This window comes from Salmo salar, chromosome ssa14 (assembly GCF_905237065.1).
Source record: "Salmo salar chromosome ssa14, Ssal_v3.1, whole genome shotgun sequence".
NCBI classification, from domain to species: Eukaryota; Metazoa; Chordata; class Actinopteri; order Salmoniformes; family Salmonidae; genus Salmo; species Salmo salar.
The window spans coordinates 31176799-31200577 of record NC_059455.1 but is presented as its reverse complement, the minus strand read 5'-3'; the positions used below and the strand labels follow the sequence as shown (position 1 = coordinate 31200577).

Sequence of the window (23779 nt, the reverse complement as noted above, 5' to 3'; positions counted from 1 at the left end):
CTTGGCAAAATGATTATCATTCAATCCAGTCCAGCTCACACAAAGGATTCTTCCTTGAAGCAGATGTATTGAGGCGAAATGCCAAAGTGTATATCTGTTGTAGAAATAATAATTTATTATTTTCTTTCATTTATATGGCATTTTGTAAGAGATAATTTAAATTATATAAATCGATTGCTACAGCAATCTGCTTCAGTTGGCCCTATATTAGTTAATTTCCTCCATCTACCTTGCTGGTGCTGAAACACAGTGGCATGTTGGGTAATTAGTGGTGAATCGTCTCCCCGGCGGGCGGGGCTAATCAGTGACCTGTGGGTTTCATTTGGAGAGACAGCCGTGGCACCGTGCTGGACTGGACGGGAGACCCCCGCTCCACTCATTCATTTGTCTAAATTAATTACCCACCTCCACCAGAGCTCCTGGCAAGGCCAGCTATTCTAAAGCCTCTTTGGAGAGTTGGAGTGTGGCCGCTTGCCGGTTGATGCTCCCGCACCCCTAACCTGTGAGTATCCGGACAGGCTCTGCGCTCTGTGGTTTGGGAACTTTGGGGTTCCGGGGGGAAAGAGGATCATTATGGATTAGCTTGATCCAAGAGAAGGCTAAACTACAGCCTCTCTGCAATCCACACTGGGGTCGTAATTCTAAAAACAGCTGAGAACAAGGGATGAGAAAGAGGGATGAGAACGAGTGATGGTGCATCCATTGTCCCAGACACTGTGTCCGTTCGAGAAGGAGGGAGTTAAAATGAGTGCGCAGGTTTCGATGGGTTAGTGATGCGATTCATTTGTATTACCACGCAGCCCCTGCAGGCAGCATGTGGGAGTGGCAAATTATTTCTGAACCAAAGTGAAGGAGGAGGAGGGCTCGTCTCCTCTCTCTCCTCTCCTCTGGTCGTCAGAGCAGAGCTATTACCTGGCCATGGCCAAGGGCCCCGCATGGCGCTCCAACCTACAGAGGGGTGACAGTAAAGTGGCCAGCGCCGGTGAGGGATAGCCTTCCACATCCGTTCACGCTCCCGGACATCTTCCTCCCCAAATGAGACACAGGGGAGGAGGGGTGAGGTGAGGGAGGCGTGTGTATGGTGGATTCTCCCTCTTCCTTCCCCGTCAAAATAGTGAGTAGTGTTTTCTCTCATGAGTGTGTGTGTGTGTGTGTGTGTGTGTGTGTCTGTCTGTAGTGTTTTCTCTCATGTGTGTGTGAGTGTGTGTGTGTGTGTGTGTGTGTCTGTAGTGTTTTCTCTCACGTGCATGCCAGACAATTAGAGGTGGCGTGGAGATCATGCCGACCGCCAGACACTAATTAAAGGAACAACTCCCCTCCAATATGCTGACTGGAGAAAGATCCCAGCGCTGCATTTCTTAAGATTTATGGCCCAGGAGAAATGTATGTCATCATGCTCTATTGATGTACACACACATCATTTATGGCATACCAATAAATCAATATATTTTATTCATTAAATTATTGGGTGATACATTTAAACTACCTCTGAAAGCCGATGATGGCACTGGAGAATTCTGATAAAAAAATACTACAATTATTAGTCCTTGAAAAGATACAAACCAATACAAAAACCACCACAAAACTAGCCTACATGATGATGAGTACTGACAAGTGTTGATATCTACATAAACCTGACTATAATGCAAATCTGTACATTCTTCTTTCACATAAGAATTTCTAAAAAAACTAAACCACTCTAGTGGATGAACGGCTTTTAAGTAAAAATGTTAAAAAGCTGAGGAGCGAGCCGGCAGAACTAGTGTTGCAGGAGACATTCAATCAGATGTGAGGCTCATCTTCAGGTAGCCTAGTTACTGAGTCGTTTAAATTAGGTGTCACTAATGTTTAGTAGGAGGTGGGGTGGGAGCGCTACACCAGCTGCCTGGGTGCCATCACGAAGCTGCACCATGTCACCACGGTGACACAGTTAACATCAGAACCACTTCAAGTCCAAGGGAAGATGATGATGATGAGACCATAGTGATAGAACAATCTTGAAGTTTAATCTTGAAGTTTTATCTTAATGTTCAATCTCTATAGACGAGACAACAAAGTAAGATTTATATGGTGGGGATCAGATTGGAGATAATATATTCATTCACCTTTTTGTCTCCTATATTTGCTCAACAGATGCTTGGTGGTGATAGAGGAGCAGGGCTAAAGGTAATGGAATCCTCCTTCTTCATGGGATTTATGAGAAAACAATTATTCCTCTTTTGTCCAGATCGCTGCCAACAAATAGATATCGGCATTTTAATAATCATTGATCAACGATTACCTATGAGATATTAAAAAATGCTGTTTTCCTCTGACAATCAGTTGTTTAAAATGACTATTTAATCTCAGTGACTCCAATACAATAAATGGTAACAATGAGACCAAAAGATGAAAAACCGAGCCATTTAGCACTTGAGTAGTATATCTTTACATCTTCTCTTAATGTAGGTCAGAAACAGTACAGACACTACAGACCTTTCTTCTATAGAGGGACAGAGAGAGTGATGGCAGCCGGGCCCTGTGTGATGGATACGTGACAGGGCCCTGATGGGTCCTGGGGCTCTGCCCCTGGGGTGGGCTCTAACACCATAATGGGCTCCTTAATTACCTGCTCATCCACACACAGGGTCATTAGTCAGAGAGACACGCTGGGCCTCAACTGTCACCCAGAGACAAACAACCCTCATTGGGGAGAGAGAAGAGGGGACCAGACCTTGGTTTACTTGGTGCTGGTCAGAGGCATTTAGCAGGTATGTGCAAAGTGATGTCACACACGCACACTTACCATTATTAATGTAGACAGAGAGACATATGAGGGGTACTGACCAGTAAACCAAAAGACAGATGAATAGACCTGTAGACCGGTAGACAGACAGACAGTACAGACACACAAAGAAACCCACACCAAACAGACAGATGTGGGGTACTGACCTGGTGCTGTCAGCGCCCACCTTGGTGTACCCCTCCAGGGCCCCCTCCCAGACACTGTTGGCCATGGTGTTGCCTATAGCCATCAGCACCATGCTGAGCTCCACAGGCCAGTCATCCAGGTCCAGAGACCTCACCCTCGACAGGTGGGTCCCCAGGTTCCTGTGGATCCCTGAACACTCTATACAGATCAGAGCCCCCAGGTTCAGACTAGCCCAGTCAGGGTCTGGGAGAGGAGGAGGAGAAAAAGAGAGTCTTACAGCATTGTAAAACATCCAAGTCTGCTTATCATCTGTGCTCTCTTTGTCACGTAGTGTACAGTACCTGGCACTTAACGTCTTGGGAATCATTGACATATAGCTCTGATGATGTTGACAAGGTACTGTACTCACTGGCTGTATCACAGTCCACACAGAAGCTGTTCCCTCTCACGTTCCTTATGGACTGAATGGATGCCGCGTCACTTTGGCTGCCTAACCGGGACTGTAGGAGAGCAGAGGTGAGAGAGAGGTGAGAGAGAGGTGAGAAACAGGTAAGCAAGAGGGACTCTGTGTGAGGCATCATTACTTTACAGTGAGAAGGAGGTAAGCAAGAGGGAATCTGTGAGAGGCATCCTGACTTTACAGTGAGAGAATAGAGGAGACAGGATTTCAGCAAGATACACATCACAAACAACAGAAGGGAAGAGAGGAGATAGGACTGGAGGCTTTGAAGGACAGGTGATCACTGAAAGATGGGGAGGCAAAGAGAGAGTGAGAGAGAGGTAGAGAGATGGGGGAGAGAAGAAAGAGAGGGGGGTAGAGAGGGAGAGGGAGAGAGCACAGACAAAGTATTATATGAAAATGAGTCAGTGTTGCGTTGCGTCTCCTCCCCTGTGTTCTGACACAGGCCGTGTTCCCATCTCTGAAGTCTGTCAGCTGTAATAAGAGCTCCCCCACATTGCACTGCACCTGTCTGACACACAGCCCAACACATGGCAGCTCAGAGAGAGGGAGGGGGGTGACGGGGGAGAGAGAGGAGAAGAACCGAGAGAGAAATTTGCATTCACACATCCTGATTAGCAACCAGAGTCTTTTCTGGTCAAGTAACGTGGTCGTGGAAAACCCTTGGGTCTAAACTAATCATGACCGGACAGACCCACTGTCTCCTTCCTCACTGTCTTTCATGCCCACCTTGTTCTTCATGCTCTCACAGGACTGCAGGCTGGCAAAAATCTGGCTCTCAATGGCTGTGACCCACAGCTCTCTCTCCTCAAACGTAGACGCTTCGAAGTGCCACATCTGGCCCGTCAGAGACACTATGGTGAACTCAAATGACTCCTCCGACTCTGGAAAACAAAACAATCACACGGACATGGTGAAATATGGCCATTTAAAATCAATGACAGAGGAAATGAAATTAAAATGACTTTCATTTTCGAAACAGCTTGGCTATTGTTGGACAAAGGTAAAATATTTCTTCTGTAATTGATCGTTTGCCGTCTATAAAAATTGCCTAATAATAAATCGAATAAATGCCATTTAGCAGACACTTTTATCCAAGCAACTTATTGTAGTGATACTCACTGGAACCAGTATCAGGGTACCCTTACAGTAGCTACTCGATACTGATTGTGTACACTTGAAAATCATAGCCATCACTATGAATTCAAGACAACAGACTCCAACACAGTTTACTCAAAATACCCCTTTGTATTCATTCTACTGGTCTCTTTCTATTCCCGATTTCCATCCATCTATTTTTCTGTTGTTTAAATTTTCAATAAGAAACAGTTTCTTCTTTACTCTGATTATGCCTTACACATTGTAAAATGGCTGCAGGTATTGTAATTCATTTGTAATACATTGTTCATCAGGCTTTATGGAAATGTCACCTGTCATCTGCCTGGGCATGGGCTTTGACACAACATATGCTATAACACATGTCATAATGCCTCCTCCGTTCACAAGTAACTCATTAAGACGATGATAATACAGTAGAAACTGACTGATGTAAATCTTCTAGTCCTCGGCACATGCTTGATCTCATAGACAAATGATTTGTAATTACCTAATTAGGGCCAAGCAAATATAGCAGGCTCATTTGCATAAAGCATGTTTCCCTGCCTCCAGCCGGAGACTGGAGAGGAGACTAGTCACAATGGGAATGGGCTCCTCCAACACATCTCTCATCAGCCCTCTCTTTGCACACCCAGATTTGATGTACTAAACGGAGGCAAACCAGTCTAGTATAAACAGGTCAGAATTTAGTTACATGGGATTCCAAGCCTGGTAAAAGCAGAGGTTGTGTGTTCTGGGGTTGGGAGGGACACAATACTGAGCTTTTATTTTGTAGACACCGGACATTTAGAGGTTGGTCCCTCTGTCTATACAGAACCTGATTTAGCTGATTTGGATCTGAGTGTGGAGACTATCAATCTAATCGATCCTAATCAATCCCAATTCTCTAGTGGAGGGTCTCCTCTTCAGGGGGAAAGCTATAATCCAATTAGCTCGACACCAACTTCAATTACCTGATTTAGTTTGAGACATCAACTACATGTCACAGAATCAATAAATACCTCAGAGTGTCTTATTTAAACGTAGAGTTAGGGAAAATGTATGTTTAGAAGTCTGGGTTGGGTTATGTTCAAAAGACACTCACTGGTGTAGAATAACATCATAGGACGTTTACAGTTGTTTTATTGAAATATTTTTGGTGTTAAAAGGTCCGATTAACCTATCAAGAATAACTTGTTAAGAAAACAGAACAAATGGCAAAAAGTATATAATTTAATAAAGAAATTCGGTCATTTTTGATACAAGAAGCCTTTATGTAATGAATGTGTCCTTTCTCCTCCTCAAATGTCCCATCATTTTCCATCTAGAAAAAAAAGCATGGCATTTAGATATGCAGCTTAGTTTTCCTCAGAGTCCAATGACGTTACACTTCTGCATTCAGCTTCTAAAAACCTGAACAAAGCTAATTATTTCGTTGACTGGCCAGGCAATAAATTGGAGGCATTAAAACACTTTCATTATGGAGATTAAAAAAGCAATGAATGGCTGATTTTTTAAACTGATGAGGATACTTGGGAAAACAAATCTAGCTCTTCATGCGTGGAACAGACCAGTACAGGCAAGACATGAGCCCTTAAAAGGCCAAACAAGCTGACAAAAACATTGACCAAACCAGATACTAGAATAGGCAAAGCCCTATTACCCATTGATGTGAACGGGAATATAAGTTCTAATAGTTATACATCTATGGTAGCGTCATAGTATCAGAGCGACAACAGTAGTATCATAACATGCTGATAGAGTTCGTTGATATTGCTTTTTAATGCAGGATCTGTCACAGCCTCACTGGAGAGGTAATTCCATTCTGTGAAAAGTCAAAGTAATTCTGTACCATGTTAGCACAATGATTAAGGTCAAAATGTTCTCCTCCAAGACGATATATACCAGGAGTGAACAATACAATGAGGTATTACTGTTGCTATTTCAAAGCCATCTGCTACCATGATGATGACTAAAACAGCTAGTGCTCCTGATGTTACCCAATGGGTACAGTTAGCACACAGCTAACAGAAGAACGCATGTGGGGATTCAAGCACACATTAACACCAGCAATTAGCATTAACCCTGTGATCTGATCATATAATTGATCCAGCAGCTACACAATCAACAAGTCATTTCCAATTAGATGTGTACAGAGACAGGGCATTGGGTGGACATGGAGCAACATAAGCTAAACCCAATAGGAGGGAACAACTGCTACTGTGGAGAATCAGGAGGTAGATATGATGATTACCTTAATTAACATATAACACAAAAAATAAATGAGAGCCAATGGCTGTGGTGTGGTGGAGTGAAGCAAGATGAGAGAAGGCATCGTCTTCTACCATGTCTGTCCTCCTGTCCACAATTTACCATGCATCATAAAACTGTTAGTTAGTGGGCTTTTAAGTTCATGGTTCATCAGCCTGGATGCCTTTAAACAACAACAATGACATAAAATGTATAAATAATATAAACTGCAGATTTGGTCAATTAAGATAGACACTAATTGGTATCGTTAGATATTTTGAAACAATGAGATCAGGCCTCTGAGCATAGATATTTAGAGATCATTGGTCCACGTTTGATGCTGAGCTGTCTCTACTCCTAATGATTGTCCCTCCACTCCACAGCAGATGGTCCACTGGGAGAAGTGGGGAACGGTGGACCAGATTAGCACCACTGGGGTTTGGGCTGAGTCCAGCTGAGCTGTCTACGGAAGGCAGGGCCAGGGAGGGACACATCTATTCTGCCTCACACTACCTCTCTCTTGAAAGATTGATTCATCGACCGCCTCTGCAAGGCCTAAAGGTGTGAGTGTGTATGGTGTGTGTGTGTGCACATGTGTGTGCATCATCATGGACATTGATGGACAGCTAAGAGTACTTGGACGATACAGTATATTGTAGACGGAGGTGGTTGGTGTGGCATGCCATCCAAGGTATTTTTGGTATGTATGATAGTATGTACAGTATGATGTGTTGTGTGGGTCGCATGCAAAAGGCGGTCAGTTAAAGAAGTGCTCTCCGTTCCTGTGAATTAACCAGCAGTTGGGAAGTGCAGGTCAAGGCGGTGCCATCTGTAAATGTCACAGGCACTGCTTGCTCATTTTACACATCATTAAAGCCATTATTCCTAACCTGTATCAGAGCAATCAGGAGCAGGGCATTACTGAGACACACATGGGCCCCGGGGAAACCGCACCACACCAAATCTCAGAGAGGGAGAGAGGAGAGAATACACGCTCTCCATCTCTCTGACACCAACACATTCACAGGCGCGCATAGATAGACACACATGCACGCACAAGAACAACAGGGGCACGCACGCACGCACACACGCACGCACACACGCTCGCACACACACACACACCCACACCCACCCACAAACTACAACAACCTAACAAACACGCACAAAACCAACACTCGAGCCACAACCTAATAGCAGAACTACACTTAGCGATACGGCAAGTGAAAAAACGGTCAATTACACAATGTATCTGTGGACAGTGTGTAGTGTATAGAGTCGCCCATATGAGAATCTTGTAATTCCTTTTTCTCCAACATGCGGTGGATGGTGTTTGGAAAGCTGAGGAGCGGAGGAGCCATTACCGTAGCTCCTCTGGGCTCCAGGGACAGCTTTGGGAAATGAGACACGGTACAGACCAGGGAGGGAGTCAGTGACAAAACAAAGTATTTAGTTAAACATCCACCATTAGCATAGGGTTGTTAAACCTCCATTTCCTACTCCTCTGCTGGACTCCAGAGGATATTAACCCTTAACATACTGAGGTGGAGGTAGAAATCCGGGACACTCCATTTAGTATGATACACTATAAACTCAGCAAAAAAAGAAGCATCCTCTCACTGTCAACTGCGTTTATTTTCAGCAAACTTAACATGTGTAAATATTTCTATGAACATAACAAGATTCAACAACAGACATAAACTGAACAAGTTCCACAGACATGTGACTAACAGAAATTGAATAATGTGTCCCTGAGCAAAGGTGGGTCAAAATCAAAAGTAACAGTCAGTATCTGGTGTGGCCACCAGCTGCATTAAGTACTGCAGTGCATCTCCTCCTCATGGACTGCACCAGATTTGCCAGTTCTTGCTGTGAGATTTTACCCCACTCTTCCACCAAGACACCTGCAAGTTCCCAGACATTTCTGGGGGTAATGGCCCTAGCCCTCACCCTCCGATCCAACAGGTCCCAGACGTGATCAATGGGATTGAGATCCGGGCTCTTCGCTGGCCATGGCAGAACACTGACATTCCTGGTGGCATCGTCATGCTGGAGGGTCATGTCAGGATGAGCCTGCAGGAAGGGTACCACATGAGGGAGGAGGATGTCTTCCCTGTAACGCACAGCGTTGAGATTGCCTGCAATGACAACAAGCTCAGTCCGATGATGCTGTGACACACCGCCCCAGACCATGACGGACCCTCCACCTCAAAATAATCGATCCCGCTCCAGAGTACAGGCCTCGGTGTAACGATCATTCCTTCGACGATAAACGCAAATCCGACCATCACCGCTGGTGAAACAAAACCCCGACTCGTCAGTGAAGAGCACTTTTTGCCAGTCCTGTCTGGTTCAGCGACAGTGGGTTTGTGCCCATAGACAACGTTGTTGCCAGTGATGTCTGGTGAGGACCTGCCTTACAGCAGGCCTACAAGTCCTCAGTCCAGACTCTCTCAGCCTATTGCGCACTGATGGTGCAATATGGAGGGATTGCGCGTTCCTGATGCAACTCGGGCAGTTGTTGTTGCCATCCTGTACCTGTCCCGTAGGTGTGATTTTCGGATGTACCGATCCTGTGCAGGTGTTGTTACACGTGCTCTGCAACTGCGAAAACGATCAGCTGTCCATCCTGTCTCCCTGTAGCTCTGTCTTAGGCGTCTCACAGTACGGACATTGCAATTTATTTCCCTGGCCACATCTGCAGTCCTCATGCCTCCTTGCAGCATGCCTAAGGCACGTTCACGCAGATGAGCAGGGACCCTGGGCATCTTTCTTTTGGTGTTTTTCAGAGTCAGTAGAAAGGCCTCTTTAGTGTCCTAAGTTTTTATAACTGTGACCTTAACTGCCTACCGTCTGTAAGCTGTTAGTGTCTTATGACCGTTCTACAGGTGTATGTTCATTAATTGTTTATGGTTAATTGAACAAGCATGGGAAACAGTGTTTAAACCCTTTACAATGAAGATCTGTGAAGTTATTTGGATTTTTACGAATTATCTTTGAAAGACAGGGTCCTGAAAAAGGGACATTTCTTTTTTTGCTGAGATTATATACAAAAGTATGTGCACACCCCTTCAAATTAGTGGATTCGGTCATTTCAGCCACATCCGTTGCTGACAGGTGTATAAAATCGAGCACACAGCCATGCAATCTCCATAAACAAACGATATTAGTCACATGCGCCAAATACATCAGTGAAATGCTTACTTACGAGCCCCTAACCAACAACGCAGATTAAACAAATAAGAATAAGAAATAAAAGTAACAAGTAATTAAAGAGCAGCAGTAAAATAACAACAGCGAGACTATATACAGGGGGGTACCGATACAGAGTCAATGTGCGAGGGCACCGGAAACTTGAGGAAATATGTACATGTAGGTAGAGTTATTAAAGTGACTATGCACTGATGATAACAAAAGAGTAGCAGCGGTGTAAAAGAGGGAGAAGGGGGGGCAATGCAAATTGTCTGGGTAGCCATTTGATTAGGTGTTCAGGAGTCTTATGGCTTGGGGGAAGAAATTGTTTAGAAGCCTCTAGTCTTGGCACACCGGTACCGATTGAAGTGCGGTAGCAGAGAGAACAGTCTATGACTAGGGTGGCTGGAGACTTTGTCAATTTTTAGGGCTTTCCTCTGACACTGCCTAGTATAGAGGTCCTGGATGGCAGGAAGCTTGGCCCCAGTGATGTACTGGGCCATTCGCACTACCCTCTGTAGTGCCTTGCAGTCAGAGCCGAGCAGTTGCCATACCAGGCGGTGATGCAACCGGTCAGGATGCTCTTGATGGTGCAGCTCCACAACCTTTTGAGGATCTGAGGACCCATGACAAATCTTTTCAGTCTCCTGAGAGGGAATAGGTTTTGTCGTACCCTCTTCATGACTGTCTTGGTGTGCTTGGACCATGTTAGTTTGTTGGTGATGTGGACACCAAGGAACTTGAAGCTCCCAACCTGCTCCACTGCAGCCCTGTCGATGAGAATGGGGGCGTGCTCGGTCCTCTTTTTCCTGTAGTCCACAATCATCTCCTTTGTCTTGATCATGTTGAGGGAGAGGTTGTTGTCCTGGCACCACACAGCTAGGTCTCTGACCTCCTCCCTATAGGCTGTTTCGTCATTGTCTGTGATCAGGCCTACCACTGTTGTATCATCGGCAAACTTAATGATGGTGTTGGAGTTGTGCCTGGCTGTGCAGCGATGAGTGAACAGGGAGTACAGGAGGGGACTGAGGATGCACCCCTGAGGGGCCCTTGTGTTGAGGATCAGCGTGGCAGATGTGTTGTTACCTACCCTTACCACCTGGGGGCGGCCCGTCAGGAAGTCCAGGATCCAGTTGCAGAGGGAGGTGTTTAGTCCCAGGGTCCTTAGCTTATTGATGAGCTTTGAGGGCACTATGGTGTTGAACGCTGAGCTGAAGTCAATGAATAGCATTCTCACATAGGTGTTCCTTTTATCTAGGTGGGAAAAGGCAACGTAGAGTGCAAAAGAGATTGCATCATCTGTGGATCTGGTGGGGCGGTATTCAAATTCGAGTGGGTCTACAATTTCTGGGATGATGATGTTAATGTGAGCCATGACCAGCCTTTCAATGCACTTCATGGCTACAGACGTGAGTGCTACGGGTCGATAGTCATTTAGTTAAGTTACCTGGGTACAGGCTCTATGGTGGTCTACTTAAACATGTTGGTATTACAGGCTCAGACAGGGAGAGGTTGAAAATGTGAGAGAAGACAGTTGCCAGTTGGTCAACACATGCTCGGAGTACATGTCCTGGTAATCCGTCTGGCCCTGCGGCCTTGTGAATGTTGACCTGTTTAAAGGTCTTACATCGGCTGCGGAGAGCGTGATCACATAGTCTTCCGGAATAGCTGGTGCTCTCATGCATGGTTCAGTGTTATTTGCCTCAAAGCGAGCATAGAAGTAGTTTAGCTCGTCTGGTAGGCTTGTGTCACTGGGCAGCTCTCGGCTGTGCTTCCCTTTGTAGTCTGTAATGGTTTGCAAGGTCTGCCATATCCGACGAGCGTCAGAGCCGGTGTAGTACGATTCGATCTTAGTCCTGTTATGATGCTTGCCTGGTTGATGGTTCGTCGGCGGGCATAGCGCGATTTCTTATAAGCTGCCGGGTTAGAGTCTCACTCCTTGAAAGCAGAAGCTCTAGCCTTTAGCTCAGTGAGGATGTTGCCTGTAATCCATGGCTTCTGGTTGGGGTATGTACCTACGGTCACTGTGGGGACGACGTCATCGATGCACTTATTGATAAAGCCAATGACTGATGTGTTTTACTCCTCAATGCCATTGGAGGAATGCCGGAACATATTCCAGTCTGTGCTAGCAAAACAGTCCTGTAGCTTAGCTTCTGCTTTTTTATTGATCTAGTCACTGGTGCTCCCTGCTTTAATTTTTGCTTGTAAGCAGGAATCAGGAGGATAGAATTATGGTCAGATTTGCCAAATGGAGGGCGAGGGAGAGCTTTGTATGCATCTCTGTATGTGGAGTAAAGGTGGTCCAGAGTTTTTTTCTATTTTTGCACATTTAACATGCTGATAGAAATTTGGTAAAATGGATTTAAGTTTCCCTGCATTAAAGTCCCTGGCTACTAGGAACGCCGCCTCTGGGTGAGTGTTTTCTTAGTGCCAGCCTCTGTCTGTGGTGGTATGTAAACAGCTATGAAATATACAGATGAAAATTCTCTAGGTAGATAGTGTGGTCTACAGCTTATCATGAGATACTCTACCTCAGGCGAGCAATAGCTCGAGACTTCCTTAGATATCATGCAGCAGCTGTTATTTACAAAAATACATAGTCCACTGCCCCTTGTCTTACCAGATGCCGCTGTTCTATCCTGCCGGTACAGCGTATAACCAGCCAGCTGTATGTTGATAGTGTCATCACTCAGCCACAACTCTATGAAGTATAAAATATATTACAGTTTTGAATGTCCCATTGGTAGTATAATCTTGCGCGTAGGTCATCGATTTTATTGTCCAAAGATTGTATGTTTGCTAGCAGAATGGAAGGAAGTAGGGGTTTATTCGATCGCCTACGAATTCTCAGAAGGCAGCCCGCCCTCCGGCCCCTTTTTCTCTGCCTCCTCTTCACGCAAACCACGGGGATCTGGGCTTGTTCCCGAGAAAGCAGTATATTGTTCGTGTCGGGCTCGTCAGACTAATTAAAGGAAAAAAAGGATTCTGCCAGTCCATGGTGAGTAATTGCAGTCCTGATGTCCAGAAGTTATTTTCAGTCATAAGAGACAGTAGCAGCAACATTATGTACAACATATGTAAACAAATAAGTTATAAACAACACAAATAAACAAACAAAAAAACACAATGGGTTGGGGACACACGCAAAACGTCAGCCTTCATGGAAATGTGTTTCCATGGCTGAGTAGCCGCATACAAGCCTAAGTTCACCATGTCCAATACCAAGCGTTGGCTGGAGTGGTGTAAAGCTCACCCCCATTGGACTCTGGAGCAGTGGAAACACGTTGTCTGGAGTGATGAATCACGCTTCATCATCTGGGATTGGCAGATGGCAGAAGAACGCTACCTGCCCAAAAGCATAGTGCCAACTATACATTTTGGTGGATGAGGAATAATGGTCTGTAGCTGTTTTTCATGGTTCGGGCTAAGCCCCTTAGCCTCTTCAGCGTCTGATCCCGTTAGCGGGATCAAAATCCAGCGAAAAATCATATCGCCAATTAGCATTAAAAAAAAATCATAATTAAAAAAAAAAAAAGGTTTTACAGGAAAAGCAAATCATTAGATTATATTAGATGAGTCCATCGTAAAAAGCAGCTTCATAGCCATTTTCCGACCAACCACTTGCATCACATATAATCAAAAAACAGCTAAATGCAGCACTAACCTTTTACAAACTTCATCAGATGGCACCCCTAGGACATCATGTTATACAATGCATGCATTCTTTTGTTCAATAAAGGTCATATTTATATATAAAAACAGCATTTTTACATCTCTGTCTGACGTTGACTAAATAATTTCCCCTCAAATGCGTCCCGGTAAACAATGCTACATTTCCCTAAATTACTATCCGATAACGATTTTTTAAATGTATATTGTCAATCTAACATTTATAGATGAATATCTCTTGAGAACACCCGTCATACCAGATTTTAAATTAACTTTACTGGGTAATCACACTTTGCGATAAAAGGAGATGCGATACTCAGAAAATTAGCTAATATACAGAGCTCGGCGCCATCTTGGAAAGAATCGCATGTCACATCTCATCTTGTATAATATTGTCAATAATCGCCTACCTTTAGTTGTCTTCATCAGAAAGCATCCCAGGTCCACAACAGATGTATTTTCGGTCAAAAAGTCCATACTTCACGTTCCATTAGCCTGATGTTGGTAGCGCGTCCTATGGCTCTCTCCAAGCGCAGCTCTGAAGTTCAGAATAAATGCAATGCTCGCGCATGTAGGTTCGTTCAAACATGTCAAACGTTGTATAAAATAAATCTTCAGGGCCTCTAACACCAAGAGAGCCAATAAGATTCGAGGGGGATGATGTCATGGCCTTTAAAACCGTATCCAAAGGTGGGGGCAGACATGGCCGCCGGCGTCATAATGGTGATGGCCCATCCCCTGTGACCAATTTCAAACTCGTGTCATTCACTGAGTTTTGACTCTATAAGGCTCAAACCACTGTGAAAGGACTGGCGACATCTAGTGGAAGCAATAGGAAGTGCTCACTGAACCATGGTTAACGGTGTGATTAATAAGGAAAGATGAGAAGTCGAGTCCACAATTCAGAATTCCACTTCCTGTTTCAATCGGTCTCGGGGTTTTGACTGCCATTTGAGTTCTGTTATACTCACAGACACCATTCAAACAGTTTTAGAAACTTTAGAGTGTTTTCTATCCATATATAATAAGTATATGCATGCCCTATCTTCTGAGTTTGATTAGTAGGCCGTTGAAAATGGGAACGATTTTTTTTCAAAATGCGCTGTGGCGCCCCCTATCCTACGGTATCCTCAAGAGGTTAGTTCCAGTAAAGCTATAGCATACAATTACATTCTAGACGACTTTGTGCTTCCAACTTCCGGCGCCGACAGAGATGGCCGCCTTGCTTCGCGTTCCTAGGAAACTATGCAGTATTTTGTTTTTTTTATGTGTTATTTCTTACATTGTTACCCCAGGTAATCTTAGGTTTTATTACATACAATCTGGAGGAACTATTGGATATAAGAGCAACGTCAACTCACCAACATTACGACCAGAAATACGACTTTCCAGAAGCGGATCCTCTGTTTGGCCTACCACCCAGGACAATGGATCGGATCCCAGCCGGCGACCCAAAACAACGACGCCGTTGAAGAAGGGGCAGACGGAGCGGTCTTCTGGTCAGGCTCCGTAGACGGGCACATCTCGCACCGCTCCCGAGCATACTACTCGCCAATGTCCAGTCTCTTGACAACAAGGTAGACGAAATCCGAGCAAGGGTAGCATTCCAGAGAGACATCCGAGACTGTAACGTTCTTTGTTTCACGGAAACATGGCTCACTCGAGACACGCTATCTGAGTCGGTACAGCCACCTGGTTTCTTCACGCATCACGCCGACAGAAACGAGCATCTCTCTGGTAAGAAGAAGGGCGGGGGTGTATGCCTTATGATAAACGAGACGTGGTGTGATCATAACAATATACAGGAACTCAAGTCCTTTTGTTCACCTGACTTAGAATTCCTCACTATCAAATGCCGACCGCATTATCTACGAAGAGAATTCTCTTCGATCATAATCACAGTCGTGTATATCCCCCCCCCAAGCAGACACATCGACGGCCCTGAAAGAACTTCATTCGACTCTATGTAAACTTGAAACCACATATCCTGCGGGCTGCATTTGTTGTAGCCGGGGATTTTAACAAGGCTAATCTGAAAACAAGGCTCCCCAAATTCCATCAGCATATCGATTGTGCTACCGGGGTAGCAAAATCCTAGACCACTGTTATTCTAATTTCCGCGACGCATATAAGGCCCTCCCCCGCCCTCCCTTCGGAAAAGCTGACCACGACTCCATTTTGTTGCTTCCAGCCTATAGACAGAAACTAAAACAGGACGCTCCCGCCCTCAGGTCTGTTCAACGCTGGTCCGACCAATCGGATTCCACGCTTCAAGATTGCTTCGATCACGTGGACTGGGATATGTTCCGCATTGCGTCGAACAACAACATTGACGAATACGCTGATTCGGTGTGCGAGTTCATTAACAAGTGCATCGGTGATGTTGTACCCACAGCGTCAATTAAAACATTCCCCAACCAGAAACCGTGGATTGATGGCAGCATTCGCGCAAAACTGTACGCGCGAACCACTGCTTTTAATCAGGGCAAGGTGACCGGAAACATGACCGAATACAAACAGTGTAGCTATTCCCTCCGCAAGGCAATCAAACAAGCTAAGCATCAGTACAGAGACAAAGTGGAGTCGCAATTCAATGGCTCAGACACGAGAGGTATGTGGCAGGGTCTACAGTCAATCACGGACTACAAAAGAAAAACCAGCCCCGTCGCGGATCACGATGCCTTGCTCCCAGACAGACTAAACAACTTTTTTGCTCACTTTGAGGACAATACAGTGCCACTGACACGGCCCGCTACCAAAACCTGCAGGCTCTCCTTCACTGCAGCCAACGTGAGTAAAACATTTAATCGTTTAACCCTCGCAAGGCTGCAGGCCCAGACGGCATCCCCGGCCGTGTCCTCAAAGCATGCGCAGACCAGCTGGCTGGTGTGTTTACAGACATATTCAATCATTCCTTATCCCAGTCTGCTGTCCCCACATGCTTCAAGAGGGCCACCATTATTCCTGTTCCCAAGAAAGCTAAGGTAACTGAGCTAAATGACTACCGCCTTCCGTCATCATGAAGTGCTTTGAGAGACTAGTCAAGGACCATATCACCTCCACCCTACCTGACACCCTAGACCCACTCCAATTTGCTTACCGCCACAATACGTTCACAGATGACGCAATCGCCATCACACTGCACACTGCCCTAACCCATCTGGACAAGAGGAATACCTATGTAAGAATGCTGTTCAGCGATTACAGCTCAGCATTTAACACCATAGTACCCTCCAAACTCGTCATTAAGCTCGAGACCCTGGGTCTCGACCCCGCCCTGTGCAACTGGTTCCTGGACTTCCTGACGGGCCGCCCCCAGGTGGTGAGGGTAGGTAACAACATCTCCACCCCGCTGTTCCTCAACACTGGTTCCCCACAAGGGTGCGTTCTCAGCCCTCTACTGTACTCCCTGTTCACCCATGACTGCGTGGCCATGCACGCCTCCAACTCAATCATCAAGTTTGCAGACGACACTACAGTGGTGGGCTTGATTACCAACAACGATGAGAGGGAGGAGGTGAGGGCACTCGGAGTGTAGTGTCAGGAAAATAACCTCACACTCAATGTCAACAAAACAAAAGAGATGATCGTGGACTTCAGGAAACAGCAGAGGGAGCAGCCCCCTATCTACATTGACGGGACAGTATTGGAGAGGGTGGAGAGTTTTAAGCTCACAGACAAACTGAAATGGTCCACCCACACAGACAGCGTGGTGAAGAAGGCGCAGCAGCGCCTCTTCAACCTCAGGAGGCTGAATAAATTCGGCTTGTCACCAAAAACACGTTTACAGATGCACAATCGAGAGCATCCTGTCGGGCTGTATCACCGCCTGATACGGCAGCTGCTCCGCTCATACCCGGAAGGCTCTCCAGAGGGTAGTGAGGTCTGCACAACGCATCACCGGGTGCAAACTACCTGCCCTCCAGGACACCTACACCAACCGATGTCACAGGAAGGCCAAAAGGATCATCAAGGACAACAACCACCCGAGCCACTTCCTGTTCACCCCACTATCATCCAGAAGATGAGGTCAGTACAGGTGCATCAAAGCAGGGACCGAGAGACTGAAAAACAGCTTCTATCTCAAGGCCATCAGACTGTTAAACAGCCATCACTAACATTGAATGGCTGCTGCCAACATACTGACTCAACTCCACCCACTTTAATAATGGAAAAATTGATGTAATCAATTTATCACTAGCCACTTTATATTATATAATATATAACATTAACATTATATAATGTTTACTTACCCTACATAACTCATCTCTTATGTATATACTGTACGCTATACCATCTACTGCATCTTGCCATCTGATGTAATTAAATGTATCACTAGCCACTTTAAACAATGCCACTTTATGTAATGTTCTCATACCCTACATTGCTCATCTCATATGTATATACTGTACTCTATACCATCTACTGCATCTTGCCTATGCCGTTCGGCCATCACTCATTTATATATTTTTATGTACATATTCGTATTCATTCCTTTACACTTGTGTGTATAAGATAGTTGTTGTGAAATTGTTAGGTTATATTACTTGTTAGATATTACTGCATGGTCGGAACTAGAAGCACAAGCATTTCGCTAGACTTGCATTAACACCTGCTAACCATGTGTATGTGACAAATACATTTGATTTGATCTTTGTGGCAACAGTTTGAGGAAGGCTCTTTCCTATTTCAGAATGACAATGCCACTGTGCACAAAGCGAGGTCCATACAGAAATGGTTTGTTGAGATCGGTGTGGAATAACTTGACTGGCCTGCACAAAGCCCTGACCTCAACCCCTTTGAACACCTTTGGGATGAATTGGACTAATCGCCCAACATCAGTGCCCAACTTCACTAATGCTAAGTCCCTGCAGCAATGTTCCAACATCTAGTGGAAAGTCTTCCCAGATGAGTGGAGGCTGTTATAGCAGCAAAGGGGGAACCAACACCATATTAGTGCCCATGATTTTGGAATGAGATGTTCGGCGAACAGGTATCCACAAACTTTTGGTCATGTAGTGTATGTTACATTCCGTATGGTATGTATTAATATCTGGATGTCCATCGGTTACTGGCCCAACGCTCCAACCACTAGGCTACCTATTACATTAGAAGTGCCCATCCAAGAATGCTCAAGGTCATTGCCCACAGATAACATTATGTAAAATCACGTCATATCTGCAGTAGCTTTGATTGGACTGATCATGTCAACATCATACTTTCAAAATCTTAGTTAGCAAGCTAGCAGTCATCTTCGGGCTCCCGAGTGGCGCAGCGGTCGAAGGCCCTGCATCTCAGTGCAAGAGGCGTCACTATAGTACCTGGTTTGAAACCAGGCTGTATCACATCTGGCTATGATTGGGAGTCCCATAGGGTGGCACACAATTGGCCCAGCGTCCACCCGGTTTTGGCCGGAGTAGGCCGTCATTGTAAATAAGAATTTGTTCTTAACTGACTTGACCAGTTAAATAAAATTGAAATCATGAATCAAGTTGACAATCTACTGGCAAATCCTTTTCAAATGAAGAGAAATTATAGATGAAACGTATTGGTGCTCATCGGCCATTGGACATTACACATAAACATTACACAACAAGTTGGAAATCGCAAATTCAACAATGAGTGGTTTGGATGGAATCCTGCTATTCAGTGGAGTGGATGTGTGGTCCAAGTCTGGGTTTAAGGGTCTCTTTTCCAAGCTTAAAAGGATAAACATTCAATATTGGCCATGCTGTCAATCCAGCATGACTTCTGCTGCACTCAAAACAACTGGAAACTCAGAACTGGGAAATCTCTGGGAACAGAGAAAAATGAGCTCTGACTGGGAAAATATGTTTTGAACGATCATCCAACTGGGAATTCAAAATTGGGAACTCAGGCCTCTTTCTTGAGCTCCAACCTGAAGATCACTGACGTCATGATTCAACCTTGTTGTTCCCAGTTGTTTTGAAAGCACCATAAATGCAGAGAATGCCAGACTTTGATGACAAAATTTGCCCAGGAATGACCACCACACCACATTCCTGTTTAAGTGAGCACAGCACAACAAGGTGAGTCTGAAAATGTATTGTATGTTGCTGCAGAAATTATGTAATATGCAAGGGAGATATGTATACTGTAGCTAAGAAAGTAATACTAAGTGTATGTTGTTTAGTAAGCTGTTAGTAGCCCATGTGCCTCACCCTATTAATTTGGTCCCTTATCCCCTCACAATTTAGCCTTCATTGTCTGCTTATATGCCCCCTTTATTTATCCTACGGTTCTGACTTGGCGTATAGGGAGAATACTGTAAGAATTGCCCATGTTCTGACTTCTGTCACTGTACATTTCAAAAGTGCTGAAAAAAGAGTTATATTGACTATGTCCGTCCTAGCTCGCTCATTAATGTCTTAATCGAAATTACGGATTGCCTCTTATCCGCTCGTCGTCCCCTTATGCCATAGCTGGTACATCTCAATTGTCAGTAGAAACCACATTTGTTTAAGCAAGTCAGCCATATAAGCTTTTTTAAAAGGCAGTAAATGTGGCTGAATCAACTGTTTTCGCTAGCAGACAAGGCTCCGCTGAAGTGTAACAGTGGTAAGATGTTGGGACTCTGCTGATGAGACAGCTTTATGTAGGCCCTAACAGTTTGTGGGCACCGTTTGTCACCGCTATAGTCCAATTAATGTATTGTTTAGTGTTGTGTACTTACGAGAATATTGATATTTTAGAAGAAAAAAAAATCATAGGCTTATTTTAACAATGAAAAGGCATTGTCTCAAATTAATACGATGATCTATGTGACATTGCTACACACAGATATACCATTCCATTTAAAATTCATAATTTAATACAACAAACTCTTGAATGTTTTTATGATGTGCGTCCCATAAAAAAAAGACATAACATAGGCAGCAGGTAGCCTAGTGATTAGTGCGTTGGACCAGTAATCAAAAGGTTGCTAGATCGAATCCCCGAGCAAGGTAAAAATCTGTTGTTCTGCCCCTGAACAAGGTAGTTAACCCACTGTTCCTAGGCTGTCATTGTAAATAAGAATTTGATCTTAACTGACTTGCCTAGTTAATTTAAGGTAAACATTTTTTGTTGTTGTAATATAGCCTACACAGGTTTCATGCGTGTAGCTTGTTGTTGTTGACACTAGCAGTTAAGAGCGTTGGGCCAGTAACCGAATGGTAGCTGGATCAAATCCCCGAGCCGACAAGGTGGACAAATTTGCCATCCTGCCCTTGAGCAAGGCAGTTAACCCCCAACAACAACTGGGTGCTGATGACGTGGGTGTCGATTAAGGCAGCCCCCCCGCACCTCTCTGATTCAGATCGGTTGGGTTAAATGCGGAAGACACATTTTGGTTAAATGCATTCAGTTGTGCAACTGACTAGGTATCTCCCTTCCCCACTACAGTCAGAGGCTCCATGTGTAGCAGCAAGGTAAAGTGGGAGATCTCTAATCAATGATCAATGTAAATTGGGTTTAAAATTATGGGATTAAGTTAGCTAAATGAGAAGGAGTAGGCTACAATGAGCAACCGACAGGTATGCTGTTGTTCAATCTGAATGGAGTTGCTGTAGACAAGGATGGGGAGCGCAGCAAAATAGCCTCAACTAGCCTAGCTAGCTAACTAACATCTGGCTATTTTAGCTTCTTTACATTGATTTGATGCAGTAAAAACAGGCGCTGTCAGATGGGATGATAGATAACCTACAGCAGGGATCATCAACTAGATTAAGCTGTGGGGCAATTTTTTCTTGAGTGGATGGTCGTGGACCCGGAACATAATAAAATTAAATATTAGATTGCAAATTGACTGCAAGAAGACCAAACAGATATAATATTTGACAAAAATATAATCATTTCAAACCTTGATCTCATTTGGGGACATTGCCCTGCATAGGGTGCTGTCATTCGGATGGGACGTTAAAATGGGTGTCCTGACTCTGTGCGGTCATTCAAATTCCCATGGCACTTGTTGTAAGAGTAGGGGTGCTCACCCCGGTGTCATTGCTAGAGTTGAAAGAAAAAGTTTGTGAACCCTTTGGAATTACCTGGATTTCTGCATTGATTACTCATAAAATGTAGTCTGATCTTCATCTAAGTCACAATAATAGACAAACACAATATGACTAAACTAATAACACACAAACAGTTGTACTTTTCACATTTTTATTGAAGACATTGAGTAATCATTCACAGTGCAAGCTGGAAAAAGTAAGTGAACCTCTGTGTTAATGACTATTTGGAGTCAGGTGTTTCAATTAAGGAGATGAGATTGGAGGGTTGCACAGGTGCCCTGCCCTTTAAATAAAGGCACACAAAGCCTGGTTACTGACAAATCTGTTCTTCTCCAGAAAGATTGGTTAGTGTGACCCATGCCTCGATCCCAACAACTTTCACAGGACCTTAGAAGACGCATTATAGAGATGCACGAAGCTGGAAAAGGTTACAAAAGCATTGCTAAAGACCTTGGTGTTCATCAATCCACGGTAAGACAAATTGTCTACAAATGGAGAAGATTCAGGACTGTTGCTACTCTACCTAGGAGTGGGCGTCCTGTGAAGATCACTCCAAGAGCACAAAGGACAATCCTAAAAGAGGTGAGAAAGAACCCAAGGGTATTAGCAAAAGACCTCCAGAAAACAACAAAAGTCTGTGTTCATGTGTCCACTATCAGAAAAACACTGAACAACAATGGTGTTCATGGATGGACACCACGAAGGAAACCCCTGCTGTCTAAAACATACATTGCGGCACGTCTCAAGTTTGCCCAAGACTACCTGGATGTTCCACAATGCTTCTGGGAAAATGTGCTGTGGACAGATGAGACAAAAGTTTTACTTTTTGGGAAAAATGCACATTAGTGTGTGGAGGAAAAAGGGCACTGCACACCAACACCAAAACCTCATCCCAAATGTGAAGCATGGTGGAGGGAGCATCATGGTTTGTGGCTGCTTTGCTGCCTCAGGGCCTAGACGACTTGCAATCATTCATGAAACAATTAATTCAGAAGTGTATCAATACATTTTACAGGAGAATGTCAGGGCAGCAGTCCATGACCTCAAGCTTAAGAGAGGTTGGGTGATGCAACAAGATAATTACCCAAAGCACACGAGTAAATCAACTAAAGAATGGCTGAAAAGGAAGAAGATTTGTGTTTTGGAATGGCCCTAACACACTGAGTTAGAGTGGAGGACTCTGGCTTACCACTCTGGATATTATTGTACGTACTTTATACCCTAACCTTAATGAGAAAAAGAGTTAGGGTTAGGGCTAGGATAAGCAGTAAAAGGGTTTCCGTCAGTTGAAGGGGGATGATTATTCTCTGTGGAATGATACAACAATGCTATCTACACATCAATGTAGCTTCTGAACACCAACTCGAAGAAGAGTAGTCATTTGCAATGAACATCTCTGGTTTCAAGCCAACTCATTTTCAACCGACTCACATCTAGCTGCAGTTTATAACAAGGCTACCTGTGAATACAAATCTGGCATAAATGCAACTGACAGAACATGGCAAGACATGTGTAACTGGTAAACATGAACATTGTTTAATTATTAGACAAAATCATTTCTGTCTAATCATTTTTGTCTACCACTAAAAACCTCACTGCTGTCCCCCTTACAAGATCAAATGTCCTCATCTATAAAACTGTGAAGGATCTGAACCACAGCTCTTCTTCTCTCCTCATTTCTTCCCCCTCTTTCGCTCTCCATCCCTTCATCTCTGCCCATCTGTTGCCTCTTCCCACTGAATACGCTAAACCCCACATATCAAACAATGAGCATTTGATACACTTTCCTTCTTTAAAAGAGAAATACATTAATGAAGCCTGACAGTCTGTAGTAATCAGAAGGGCCTCCCCCAGAACACAACACTTTATCGCCCATCGATTTTCCAGTGGGTTTTAAAGGCGGGAGGCATGCGGGTGGTGTGCGAGCAGCTCGTACCAAGAGCCCCAATGCCGGGCCGCTGCTGAGAAACACATTAAGAGGCTGTCAGTTGTGTCGCCATGCATCCTGCATCATTCTTTAAGCACATGAGAAGTTCATTACACTGCACACGGCTCTGGCAGTGCAATGGGATATTAGGGGCTGTATCTGTTGTGCACTTCCTCTCAGGAAAGCGTATAGTGGACACGCAGTCGACATGGTGGAAAGCATTCACTCTGCATGTCCTGCCTCTACTATATGCCACAGGAACT

The 23779-nt window shown here is 44.5% G+C and overlaps 1 protein-coding gene across 6 annotated transcripts in view; it reads right to left on the bottom strand.

The window, feature by feature from the left end:
- The window catches only part of LOC106569352 (arf-GAP with GTPase, ANK repeat and PH domain-containing protein 3), a 300794-nt gene that overhangs the window by 19442 nt on the left and 257573 nt on the right, over positions 1–23779 (bottom strand). For 5 of the 6 annotated variants that reach the window (XM_045694203.1, XM_014140651.2, XM_014140649.2 and 2 more), the window contains exons 14-16: positions 4101–4255; positions 3321–3411; positions 2932–3154 (exon numbers count right to left, since the gene is read on the bottom strand). In XM_045694203.1, the coding sequence (XP_045550159.1) occupies positions 2932–3154; positions 3321–3411; positions 4101–4255 (469 nt within the window). Of the gene's footprint in view, positions 1–2931; positions 3155–3320; positions 3655–4100; positions 4256–23779 lie in introns of those variants that run through there. The other variant, XR_006758793.1, reaches the window with a different exon arrangement.